Here is a 12930-nt window from a genome sequence, read left to right on the forward strand (position 1 = left end):
GGCGGCACCGGGATGCCCGCGGCGGTCGCCTGACCCAAGGCTCTCCAAGACTCTCCGCGCCCGGGAGAGCGACGCAGCCGTCCCGATGCTTCTCGGGCGGGTGGGGCTCTTCCCGCCGAGCCGAGGGGTCTGAGCCTTCACCGACGGTCCCTCGGTACAGCCAGCTGCTCAGGCACCTCCAGGGGCGACAAGCAAGGGGCCTCTCCCTCAAGACCTTTCGCCGCGATGCGTCTGGGAGTTATGGTTCACCTGGCGGCGGAGGCCCCCTGTGCGTCAGCAGGGCGGGAGAGGAAGCAGACTACAGATCCCAGAGAGCAGCGCGGATGCCGCTGCCGTCGCCGGCGCTGCGCGGGGCGTGGGCAGTGCGGGCCCGGAGCGCGGGAGCCGCGGCGGGGCCGCCATGGATCTGTTCGGGGACCTGCGGCGCATGAACAAGCGGCAGGTACCGGGCCCTCAGCCCGCACCGGGAGCGGCCCATCGCAAACGCCAGCTGGCAGGGTCCTCCCACCGCTGTCCCCCTGTGCTGCCGAGGAAAGGAACAGAAAATGAAGGAGTGTGGTTAAAGCGCCTCCGCTGCTGAAAGGGCTGGCGGAGCAGCAGCATTTGGGGGCAGAAAGTCAAATCTGTGATTTTCTAGAGAAGAAATTTTAGTATGACAGTTGCAGGGAATGATCTTTTGTCGTCCCTCGTCCCCTCCAGCTGCTCTTTTTAAACAAAAGTCGCTCTCAGAAGGGCGGCCTCTGCCTTTGCCCTGTGTCCCACGCTATGTCCCTCTGGGGCAGTTCCGAGCTCGGCAGGGAGGGAGGGAGGCAGGGCCGTGGGACCCAGCCAGCTCTGAGCGTTTGCCAGGTCGCTTCCCCAGCTTTATAAGCCTTTCTCAGAGTGCTTGCGTCTGTCACTGACACACAGGAGGGGATTAAACCAAGACTAAGGCACACAGGAGATTCCATCTTTATGCTGCAGCTTGGGGTGGATTCTGACATGGCAACCTGTGCTACCAGACTTGTGTTGGAATAGGATTCTAGCATAAAAGCCTAGAATTTGTGGTGTGCTTGAGTTAAAGTTCTATGTTTTGCTTCTAAATACAACACAGGACCTTTAAAACCCAATTTTCTTGTTTCACACAGCTATATTACCAAGTCTTAAATTTTTCTATGATTGTGTCTTCTGCCCTCATGATCTGGAAAGGGCTGATCGTGGTGACTGGCAGTGAGAGCCCCATTGTTGTGGTGCTCAGGTGAGTCAATGGAAAGGCTTTCTGCTTCAAGTCCAGGTATTGTTGTGTCTTTTGTCTCCTCCCCCTTCCCCTTGGATACAGTTGGAATTTGAAATGTCACCTATGTAAAGAAGGACTCAAACACTCACTTTCTTCTAGCTGTATTTGGGCTCTGGCAAAAGTCACACTGTCCGTAGCCATGGCCCAGTTCCCACTGAGGTTTGTAGGAGCAGTAAATGTGTGAGACCTTTTAAAATCCAAGGTCCTTCACTCAGTGGGTAAACCCCTGCACATTGCTTTCTGGGATTTGGGTTCTGTTAAAGGTCTGAGCAGTGTTACTGAGTGGGTGAGGCTGCAGATCTCTGTTAAAATTGTGGGTTTATCTGTAAGAATTAAATGTTCTTTGATTTCATGATGCTTCTTTCATTTATGCCAACAAACTCTCTCTTTCTTGTTGTTTGTAGTGGCAGCATGGAGCCAGCTTTTCACAGGGGAGACCTGCTGTTCCTAACAAATTTCCATGATGACCCAATCAGAGCTGGTGAAATAGTTGTTTTTAAAGTCGAAGGCAGAGACATTCCAATAGTTCACAGAGTTATCAAAGTACATGAAAAGTAATGCAACTTGGTATTTTTTTGTTTGTAAAGCTCCTTTCCTTCCCTGTGGCCTTCAGTGTCAGTTTAGTTGTGATTTAGTGTGTGAGGAAGGCACATGAGGATCAGCAGTGAGGGAAACCTCAGCTGTAGGATGTGATCCACTTCTGTCCCCATTTCTGTGTCACACTTTGTGAGGGTCAGAGACCTTTCCCTCAGGGCTGGAGCAGGTGGAGCTGTGCCCAGGAGGAATCTTGGCAGCAGGAATGTGCGTGGGAGCAGAATCTGCTGCTGTGCTGCTGCTTGTGCAGTTGGGATTTTGGTTGGAAGAGCAGATTTTTCATGGAAGGTGGAGATTCACAATCAGGGTGCAGCCTGACGGTGTGTGAGCTTCACTAACGGAAGTTTTCCAAATTTGATTCAGGATAGAAGGAGACTCTTGTTATTCTTGTGTCCCTTGGCCACACTGCCCATGACAGTTCCGGCTGAAAAGCAGCAGGGAGAGGGCTTGGCGTGGCCGTGATTGCAGATGCCTACCCTGCTAAACAATTCCTAACAAAGCACAGCTCTGCTGCTAGCTCTGCACAGGGAAAAGCCAAGCTGCAGGTGGCAAGCCCTGATGTGTTTGCTCCATGAACTGAAGGTGTTTATTCCTTGAGTAACATCTGTTCTTCCATGCTTTTTTAAAATTTCCAAGAACTGCCTCTGTTTCATTTTTTTTATTACCTAATTTGTCTTTATGAGAAGTCCTCATTTCTTGATATTAGTACTTAAGCAAAATTCATTTGAACACTGTAAACTTAAGAACTTTATTTGAATTAGTGTTCTGTCGAAGATGCTGATAAACACACAGGGTTTTGCTGAGGAAGTTTAGTTCCTGGATGGACAATGCCCCTTTCATGTCCATTGTGTAATTGCTTACATCAGTTGACAATCTAGGAGTGTTGTAAAAAATGTTTCTTGCTAATATCTGTTGATAGATAAAGTCAGTAAAGTCTGTAATGTTAATGATCTAATGGTGGTTGTTCAATAAGCAGGGCTGAAAGCAAACATTGTTATCTAATCTTGTGGCACTTTTCATCCTCATTTGCTTTGTAGATGCTAATTGAGATTTTTAGATTAAGTGCTATTTAGTTTATCACCTCATTGCCTTCTAGAGGAAATGGGAACATCAAATTTCTCACTAAAGGGGATAATAATGAAGTTGATGATAGAGGCTTGTACAAAGAAGGTCAGAACTGGTTAGAGAAGAAAGATGTTGTTGGAAGAGCAAGAGGGTAAGTAAAGCAAAATGTACTTTGTAATTAAAGAGAAAAATTAGCTCTTAAATTGGTTCTGCTGTTGATACAAACCAGATCTGATGTGGTTTTTAAATTTCTTAGATAGAATTGTAATTAAAAAGAAAACCTGGAAAACTTGCTTCCTATAGTCCTCAGACTGATGTGGAGTGTGGGCGGAAAAAAGGGGCATTTAACAAATAGTTCACCTGAAAATACAATATTAACCAGCTTCTCCTTGTGATTGCTGGGCATTTCTAGAAAATTGTTTTGGAATTCCACAGGAATTTTATGGAAGGCTTGGGCTTTTTACTTTGTCTCCTTCTCCTTCAGTTGAGTTGAAGTCTCTTCAGATTTTCTCAGATAAATTCATTAGTTTTCCTTAATCAAAGTTTACTTCCTATTCAGATCCGTATTAGGCATAAATTATGGGATTGCACTGAAATATTCCAGACTGAGTAGCATTAAAATACTTCCATGTAATGTTTGAGGGTTAATTTTGCATTCACCTGTTTTATCAATTACAGGTTTTTGCCCTATGTAGGAATGGTAACTATAATAATGAATGACTACCCAAAATTTAAGGTATGTATACTGACATTTTGAATACTTGAATTGCTAAAATAACAAGCACACACAACAAGAACCTTGCCTCTAAGCATACATGTTAAAAGATTTGTGTCTGTGGTTGGGTACCTAACTCAGGATGAGCTGGGTTTCCTTGCTTACTGTTGGGCAGTAGAATTTGTTGTTTGTAAGGAGTTGAAAACATGTCATTTATTAGAATGTTATTAGTTAAGTGTATGCAGTTGTGATGCCTGGTTATGATGAATTTGATCACTTTAAAATCTTCCTGCAATTTGGTAGGACCAGAGCTCTGTAATTGTGCAAAGTGTGATGTCTAAGAGGGCACCTTTTGAACAATTTGTGCTTTCAGAGCTCGGTGGAGAGGAATTGTAACGAGACTGTGTTCTGTGTTTCTTTGCAGTATGCTCTCCTGGCAGTGATGGGAGCATATGTACTGCTCAAGAGGGAATCCTAAACACAGGAACAAAGGGAAATTCAGAGGGGGGAAAAAACTAATATATTTCAGATGGTTTCATTTCTGTATACAGTTACAAAACTGTGCGAGCTTTTGTCTTGTCTAAATAAATGACACCTAATGAGTGAAGCTATTGGCTGCTGGCTAATTAAAAATGATGTATTTACCACCTTCTGCAGACTGCTCTCAGCTAGCCTGGCACTGGTTTAGAGGGCTGTCGTGCTGGAGCAGCCAGGGGCTCTCCTGCCATGCCACAGTGCGTTTGACTGACTGGTGCTGCATCTGAACCCACTTTTGCCCTCCTGTTTGTCTTGGGGGTTATTTTTAATCTGTCAGTGCCCTCTTTTCTCCATATTACATTCTGTTTGGATCAGTGCTTGTAAGGACACAGAATCTCTGAGCAGGTAGGAAGTTCTCGGAGTTTAGTCAGACTTATGCCTAAGTTGGCTGATGGTGGCTGCCAAAAACAGCCAGGAAGGGGAGTTCCACTCTGACTTGGTACTGAGCAGTGGGGACTGAGAGCTTTTTCCTTGCATTTGAAACTTGCTCCTTCACGGGGTAAGGAAAAAAGCCCAGGTGGCCTGGTTTTTAGAGGCCTGGTTTTTAGGGACTGTGTGTGTTGCTGGCGCTCAGGCTGTTGACAATCTGCCTTTTGTGTTCCAGCTCTTAAACTAACCTAACAAAAAGGTTTTCTGGGGCTGTAATAACACTTGTAAATTACTGAATGAATAGCACAGTAGTACACTTCAGGGGTATTGCCAGGATGGGGAAACCAGAACTCTTATGCCAGTTTGGAGAATGTATTATTCTCTCCTATCATATAACACCTGAATAGTGTTAAACGTAAAATTGATTTTTCGTTTAAAAACTTACCTGATAACTGTCTTTTATGAAATTTGGTATTTTTCTCTTATCTTCAAATATCAGTGTTGCACCTTCAACAAAGCAAACTTGTTTTCCTTGCTGGCTTTGTTTTTGTAGCTTTGATAAGGAACAGCATGATGCTTTTTTCCTCTGGAGTTCTGTTTCTTCTGTAATCCCTTACCTCTGCAAAAATACTCTATTATACAATAATGACACCTTTTCTGTTGTAACAGCTCATGCTCAGCAGACAACTGCTGAATTTCTCCAAGTAATATTACTTCTTTTGTGTCCTACTAAGCAGTTTTCATGTCCAACTGTATTATAAAAATTACTTATTTTGTGTCAAATTATATAGAAATAAAATTGAGTATAATAAATGGCATGGCAGAATAATGTTGGGATCCTTAATGCAGTCTTCCTGGAAGTGTATCATCCCAGTTAAGAAAAAAGAATGTGTTTTTTGGAGACAGTGTATGTGGAATAAGATTTTTTTAATTTCTCTTGGTGTTGCTGAAATCCAGATTTATGCTGTCCACCTACCCCAATGCAAGCACAGTCAGCTCTGACTTGGAGTGTGCAGTTGGACATTTTGCAGCTGGCCAACGTGACAGTGAGATCTAGTCACAGAAGTGGCTCAGAGCCGTGCCAGGGGGGATCACAGTGAGTGTCAGGAGGCATTTCCATTCTGAGAGGGTGCTCAGACCTGGAGCAGCTTCCCTTGGGAGAGGATGGATGCCCCAGGCTCAGCTTTCCAGGAGCCCTTGGACAATGCCCTTGAGTTTCAGGGCAGCCTGGAAGGGCTCAGGCTGTTGGGCTGGATGGTCCCTGTAAGCTGCTCTGGTCCACAGGCATGTCCATAAATGCTTCCCATTTGAATTCTCCAATTATTGAACGCCTCCACTGCAAAAACCACAAACGCAAACTTGTGGCTGCCACAGCAGCCTGGCACAAGTTCAGTGTGCAGTGAGCAATCACTGGGCTTTAGCTTCAGCTGTCCAGGGCTTCCCAAAGTGCAGCACAAACAGTGTCTACTATCTTACACCGGGCCTTATTAAATAAATGTTATTATTTCATATTATTCAGCCTCTGTGAAGTTGCGGAGCTCTTTTCTGAGAAATGTCTTTGGTTCTTCAGGGAGCTGTTGCTGCACTGAGTCGATGTTGAGGTTATTTGCAGAACACCTGCCCTGAGTGCAGGTTGGAAATGCTGGAGATTAGTCTATTCAGCATCTTCAACATTTACAGAGTATTCCTCAGTGATCACGCCTGTTATTGCGTTGGAGGCAGGCTCCCACCAGTGTTTGTTCTGTGCATACATCCTGGCTGCATGTAACGCCAGCATCCCTACAAAGAAAATGATGAAAGGCACGCCATTCCCTTTTTATAGCCAGCAAATATGCATTGCTGATAGAACAATTATGCTTGTCTAAAATGTAAAGGAAGTGGATTAAAGTGTTATCATGGTAATAGCATTTAAAAGCCATGAATGTTTTCCTGCCATGAAGAAGCACAGCAACATTTTGCTTTGCCATGGGATATATGAAAAGGGGAAGGGTATTTTAAAACAGAGAGCTGTTCCTTGATATTAAAGACAAATTGATGTTATCAGGCTTCTTTTTAAAGAGAAAGATTGTCTTGAGTGAATTGAGTCACTCACAGTTCATAACATCCTTTGGTTGTACCTGGTTCCTTTTCTGTTGTGGGGGGTCCAGAATAATATTTCTCTATATAATCAAGTTACTATTTTCCTTAGAAGGGTAATCAGTTAAAAATTAGAATAAATCCTTATGAACAAGTAAATAAATAATAAAGGCAATAATAATAATAATAATAGTACATATACAGCATATGAGCAAGGTTTATTTGTTTGCATGGTACTTTCAGTACAAGAGATTTGGGACTGAGTAAGAATTCATGTTTGGTTGGTTTTGGCTTTGTTTTCTGAAAATGGACAATTTCCTGAATTTTTCAATTTCCTGCCTTGATTGCTCCAAACAATTAGAAGTTTCTCTGGATGGCAATATTTTATTTGATCAGCTGTCACTCAGCACAGAGCACATGTCAGTAGCTGTACTGCAGGCTGCACAGTGCAACTTGAGGCGTAAGAATACTGTTGTGAATTAAGCAGGAATGCATAATTAATAACCAAAAGAAAAGAGTGAATCACATTAATCAGTAAAAGAAGACTAAACAAACTGTGACTAAACAAGGGGACAATTTGGCTCAATACAGCAGGATACAGGATTTACTTCAAAAGGAATTGTACAAGAGTTTGCCTGGAAATTATGTTAATTCACATCCGTGTGAGTTTCCAGTAGGGATAGTTCAGATCCAGTCATGTGGGGCTAGCTGGAGGAGCTGGCAAGTTCCTTACAGTCAGCTCTGCTCTCTGTGTATCCCAGTTCCTGCCATAGTTCTCTAAGACAGCAAAATCATCACATTACACGTGGCTTCATCCTGTCCCTGCTGTTCTCCTGGGTGACAAACGGCACATCAGGGCTTCATAAGCATCCCATCGTTGCTCACCCACCTTCACTCCAGTGAAACCACTTTAAGTGTTCCACTTCAGGGCCTTTCCAGGGATGTACTTGTCTCTATCTTTTCCCTGCACTGCCTCTTCAGGCTGGAATTCTTTTCATCTATTTACTACAAAGCTGGCCAGTTCCAGGTGACTCAAGGGCTTCAAAGTTTACATGTTCCCTTGTGCAGGGAAAGCAGAAAGTCCTGTAAATGCGCATCCACTTTACTGTCACTTGTGACAGAAGATTTAGGTGAGACTGGAAATTAAGACAAGCTCTTTGCACCAGACTTTGTACCAGGAGGCCCTTTGCCCCAGGTGCAGCCGGACCGAAGCGCGCCCGGCGCGGTCCCGCAGGGTGGCGGTGACGTCGCCGCCTGCCGCTCCCGGGTCCCCTCCACGGCTGTCGCCGCTCTCCGAGGAGCTCCGGTGCCCCGAGGTGCCCGGGCCGCCCTCAGCGCCGCCCCCCGGCGAACGGAGCGGGGAGCGCGGACTGGCGGGACGCGCCCGTGTTGCGAAGGGAGGCGGGAGCGAGAGCGGCCCCCTCGCGCCGCCCCGCCCGGGCCGGCACCGCCTCGCTCCCCCCGCGGGGCGGGAGCGGCCCCGTGAGGAGGCGCCAGGCGCGGGGCTCCGCTCGCCCGCGCGGGCCGGCTCCGGATAAATGGGGGGCGGCTCGGGCGGCGCCTCGGAGCCCTGGCGGAGCCGGAGCGGAGCGCGGCTCGGGCGGCACCGGCAGCACCGAGCGGGGCAGGATGCGCGGCGGGCGGCCCGCGGCGCTGCCGCTGCTGGCGCTGCTGGCGCTGCTGACGGCGCAGGGCGGAGCGGCGCCCCTGCAGCCCGGCGGGACCCCCGCGCTCACCAAGATCTACCCCCGCGGCAGCCACTGGGCTGTGGGTAAGTGCGGTTTAACTCCTGCAAAGGCACTGGAACGCGCGGTTCCCGCGTCCCGTGCTGAGGCAGGGTAAGTCTAAAACCTCGCCTACTCCGTCCGCTTTTATTCCAGCAAATCTTACCAAGAGCCTCTCTCTATCTCCAGACAAAGCGCTTGCTAATCGCTGCCCCTTTCTCAGCCACGTTTTCTCTGACCACGTCACTTGTACAAGAGACAGAAGAAATTAATAGTACTGTATGACACTGACAAAATCTTCACTCCCAATAGTGCTACAACTTGACATTATCTACCCCCTTCCCTTCCCTTCCCTTCCCTTCCCTTCCCTTCCCTTCCCTTCCCTTCCCTTCCCTTCCCTTCCCTTCCCTTCCCTTCCCTTCCCTCAGTCAGTAGCAGTCCCACTGATGTTTGAACAATCAAAGTTTTACCCGTTTTGGTTAATTTTGTGCTACTTTAATTGTTGTTACAGGACATTTAATGGGGAAAAAAAGCACTGGAGATTTTCCTTATGGTTTTGAAGAAGAAAACAAGACACCATTTTCAGCATTACCTGAAAATATCAAGCAGCTGGAAGAGTATCTGCAGTGGGAAGAAATCTCAAAATATTTGCTAAGGCTGCTGGAAAGCAATGAAAATAAAAGTGGTCACTTTTCAAAAGGAGGGCTCCCGTGGTATACCAGGAACACCTGGGAGACAGATGACAATAGCAGTTGGAAGCATGTAAGTAAGATAAAGCCTGTAAAGATGCTCCATGTGTTCAGTTTTTGGTTTACAGAATCATATCAGCTTCCTCTAACTGGTGGATTGTTCCAAAAAGCAGCAGAAGAAACACATCTCATAGATTAGACATTCAGTACAGTAAGACTCTTCTCTTGATTGCAGATTGTCACTCACCGATTGTATTTTTGGTGACTTCATTTGCTAGTGGGCATAAACACAGCATGCATTCAGCAGATTTTAGTGCCTGGGCTCCCTTCAAGCTGCTTGGTTGGGCCATCTTCTTTTCTTCTTTTCTTTTTCTTTTCTTTTCTTTTCTTTTCTTTTCTTTTCTTTTCTTTTCTTTTCTTTTCTTTTCTTTTCTTTTCTTTTCTTTTCTTTTCTTTTCTTTTCTTTTCTTTTCTTTTCTTTTCTTTTCTTTTCTTTTCTTTTCTTTTCTTTTCTCTTTTCGGTGATCACATCAGCAGCACATATTGCCCAGCAAAGCCAAGCTGGTGTGAAAAACAAGTGTGAGGGCAGGAGGAACCACATCACACTGACCGCCCCCCACTCAGGATGTTCTCCCTTGAGCTAAGTAAAGCCACAGGGCTGCAGAATTTTTTCTGGTCCCAGCTTTGTCCCTGTTTCCTTTGCCTTTTCTCCAGCCCATGGGGCTGGCTATTGCTGTGGTCATTCCTGGGTTTGCTAAAGGAGTCTGGGGTTACTGATAAGCTGCCCCCTCCTCATCCCTCAAGCTAATGTTCTTCCTAGTGCTGTTGCACAAGACAACAAGGTTTTGGAACAGATTAATCCCTATTATTTTGCGAAATCCTATAAAATACACTGGGAAGGATAACAGTGAGGTTTTACAGAAAGTAGTTGGGGTCTAATGTAAATCACAGGATCTACAAGAAAAACAAAAATTACCACCTCAGACACAGTCATGGTGATAAAGCTTCAGAATTCTTTTGGGTGACAATGAAATAGAATAAAAAGATTAATACATCCTCTTAAAGACATCAGTGGGAAGAATTTTTCCTTCCCGTATTCTACTGCAATATGATGTCATTAATATTCCTGGGCTAACTTCAGCCTTGTTTCCCTCCTGAAATCCTGGTGCAATCAAATCAGTGAATACTTAGGCTTTTATTTGAATGTGGGCAAAAATTCACCCTTTAAATTAAGCTATGATTTAAGTCTCTCACACAGTCATATGAATGCTGCCCATAGGTTTCTTTTTGGCTGTAGCTTTGTGATAGTGATGCATCATAGTAACTGATTATTAATACTATCTAAAAGAGAAACTACTTATTCCATCTTCAGTTCTGCAGTGTGCAGCTTTGTAATCAAATTAAATGAACAAATTCCATTATTTAATGTAAAGAGGGAAATGTCCTGACTTCTAAAAGTATCTGTCAATAAATCCTGCTTAGGAGGGCTGGAAGTTGCCTCCGGTAAGTTGAATCATACCCATATGTGTGTACTTTCACCATAAATTAACATCCGCATTTCTGTGGTCAGACATCGGACATCCTTATGGAGTAATGAGGTTATTGCCTTAAGCATCCAGATTTCTGCAAGGATTATTAAAAAACAGCTCATGTTTTTCCTGTGACTAAGATAGAGGACAACTTGCAGAACCTCATTTGGCCATAGAACCTTTGATGCCCATCATTCAACAGTTTCTTTGTCTCCACCCTGAAGTAAAATCTAATGAAAGGACCTGTAGCTGTACTTTCATGCTGTTGGACACGAACATCTGATGATACACAGCCTAGACAGGATATGATGTCCTGTTTCCCCCTTGGCTTCAAGAAAGCACCTGAAATTTAAGGTATTTCTGAGATCTTCCTTTTAGATGAAGAAAACATGAAGATCAAAAGGAATATACTTTACTCTTTTGAGGGCCGTGATAGTTTCCTAAACATTTAAATAATGAAAATTATTTTTCATTTTAAAGTTATTTTGAACAAAAGAGGCCTTATTTATAAAGGTGGAACTCTGATATAGGGAATGGGACATTCCCTGTAGTGTGCATAGTGGTACAAATGCATAACTGGCCTTTGGGGGTTGATTGTGTAGATTTGTCAGGCTGTGAGGGGTTTCATGTGCACAGACTTTGGTTAGATAACACCTTGGGGTAAGGTGCTGCTGTACCGCAGCTGTGGAAGGTGTCCACGCACAGGAGAGGATTACCAGGTTACAGGAAGCTGAGAATGATGGCACAGCATGTCCAGAAAATTTGTCCTTGGCATGAAATACTTTTCCAGGCATATTTCATGTGAGTTTGGAACAGAAACTTTTTCTAGGAGGAACCAGACAGCAGATTTGCAGCAGGTTACTGTTCCCTGTGCAGTGGTCTGTTGGACTGAGACGCTAAATGTGACCAAAAGTAAAAATAATGAGCCCTGCTGCCAGCTTCTGGAATGGCTGTCCCAGGAGCACATGCCCACCGAGGGCTGCAATTCCCTGCACTGGCCATGAGAGATGCCAGCCACGAGGAGCCTGCCCTGCCTGCAGCCCTGTGCTCCACCTGCTGCACACGGGAAGCACTGCCTGTGCTGGGAACAAACTGACTCCAAGAACTTGGCTTCATGGCTGCTTTCAAATTTAGCTGATTTAATTTAAAACTTGAATTTTAAATTTAAGATCAGGAAGGCCCAAAGCTGGAAATAAACACAGATGAGTACCTCAGGTAACTCAACTCAGGGTCTCTCTTATTAGCCCAAATCATCCAGTGCATCACCACTGATGCTCACACTGGGCTCCACATTTCTTAAGAATAAAAGAATTCTTTCTAAAGCACTCACTCAGAGGAGGGAAATAGCTGTAACACACAAATAGTCAAAAAATGGAAGAGGTGAGCCAAATACTTCTTGGGGTTTGGCTTAGGGTGGTGCACCTGTGTTATTTTCAGTAAATACCTTGCCTGCTCTTTATTCTGTGAAAAAATTACAGTTTATGTAGTTAAAAGGGAGGCAAATCTCTCCTGCAAGTTGGACTAAGTGCAAAAGTAAGTTGGAAAATAAACTTTAAATTGTTTCTATTAGTTGGCTTTTTCACACTAATGAGACAGGATATAAATGAGATGGCACACGGAATTATCTGGGAGAATGACTTTCCTCCTACTTTGGCAGTTGGTTATTACACTAACCAAGACAAATGGGGTCTGTTTCAGAAAGATTATTAGGAATATGTTTGCTATGTGACAGAGCAGTTATCTATTAGGTTTATTAACTTATAGAAGGTTTATTATCTTAGTGAATTACTTTTTCCAGGACTGGTCTATAAATAATATATTTTTCTTTTTTTTAGATGATGGACTATCTGCTTCAAGTTGTGAATATGAAAGAGAGCACTCCAAGCTGAAAGAAGATCGCTAAATCATGAAGAAATTGAATACTTTCTGTAAGAGACTATATTTCACAAGCACTTGATTGTATCAGATAATCAACATGGTCACTTTTCTGTACACAAGAATTCCTTTGTGTAAAGTACTTAAATACACAGATTCTTGTATGGTTCAGCAAGGACTAAATCCTCTACTTCATTTTCAAGGTTGCATTTTCTCATTTGAATGGCTTTGATATATATACATATATAATTGTCACGGGAGGGTCTTCCAATTAATTATATGACTTACCTATCGAATAATTTCATCTCTTAGTTTGAAACTACATGACATTGCAACATTCGCAATAAATAGTACCAAGAAAAAGGCGGATTTTATGCTTTTATTTGAGCAGCGAAATTCACTGTGTAAAAGCCAGTAGCAAAGGCCACCCCCTTCCCCGCGCCAGCGCGCGTGTTGTACTTTGAGCAGCTCTGCCGGGAGC

The 12930-nt window shown here is 44.4% G+C and overlaps 2 protein-coding genes across 3 annotated transcripts; both read left to right on the plus strand.

The window, feature by feature from the left end:
• Positions 1-210: 210 nt before the first annotated feature.
• On the plus strand, positions 211-4257 carry SEC11C (SEC11 homolog C, signal peptidase complex subunit). 2 transcript variants are annotated; one of them, XM_071418632.1, is made up of 6 exons: positions 211-438; positions 1128-1237; positions 1681-1830; positions 2967-3086; positions 3614-3671; positions 4075-4257. In XM_071418632.1, exons 1-6 carry the CDS (start codon positions 226-228, stop codon positions 4126-4128), a joined length of 705 nt encoding a protein of 234 aa, XP_071274733.1. In that variant the 5' UTR covers positions 211-225; the 3' UTR covers positions 4129-4257. The 2 variants fall into 2 exon arrangements, with proteins under 2 accessions (XP_071274733.1, XP_071274734.1); XM_071418633.1 differs by having other exon boundaries at positions 287-442.
• Positions 4258-4403: 146 nt separating this feature from the next.
• Positions 4404-12812, plus strand: GRP (gastrin releasing peptide). Its single transcript, XM_071418635.1, has 3 exons — positions 4404-8403; positions 8868-9118; positions 12410-12812. Exons 1-3 carry the CDS (start codon positions 8262-8264, stop codon positions 12461-12463), a joined length of 447 nt encoding a protein of 148 aa, XP_071274736.1. The 5' UTR covers positions 4404-8261; the 3' UTR covers positions 12464-12812.
• The last annotated feature ends 118 nt before the right edge of the window (positions 12813-12930 follow it).

The sequence above is a fragment of the Agelaius tricolor genome, unplaced genomic scaffold (assembly GCF_023055355.1).
Source record: "Agelaius tricolor isolate 1412-34295 unplaced genomic scaffold, bAgeTri1.0.p SCAF_89, whole genome shotgun sequence".
Classification (NCBI taxonomy): domain Eukaryota; kingdom Metazoa; phylum Chordata; class Aves; order Passeriformes; family Icteridae; genus Agelaius; species Agelaius tricolor.

Bases quoted from the DNA above. Each gene is read 5' to 3' on its own strand.
- SEC11C (XM_071418632.1), top strand. From the start codon at position 226: ATGCGTCTGGGAGTTATGGTTCACCTGGCGGCGGAGGCCCCCTGTGCG. The intron at 1,831-2,966 runs GTAATGCAACTT...ATTGCCTTCTAG, and splicing joins GTTATCAAAGTACATGAAAA to AGGAAATGGGAACATCAAAT. The intron at 3,087-3,613 runs GTAAGTAAAGCA...TATCAATTACAG, and splicing joins GTTGTTGGAAGAGCAAGAGG to GTTTTTGCCCTATGTAGGAA.
- GRP (XM_071418635.1), top strand. From the start codon at position 8,262: ATGCGCGGCGGGCGGCCCGCGGCGCTGCCGCTGCTGGCGCTGCTGGCG. The intron at 8,404-8,867 runs GTAAGTGCGGTT...TTGTTGTTACAG, and splicing joins CGGCAGCCACTGGGCTGTGG to GACATTTAATGGGGAAAAAA. The intron at 9,119-12,409 runs GTAAGTAAGATA...TCTTTTTTTTAG, and splicing joins ACAATAGCAGTTGGAAGCAT to ATGATGGACTATCTGCTTCA.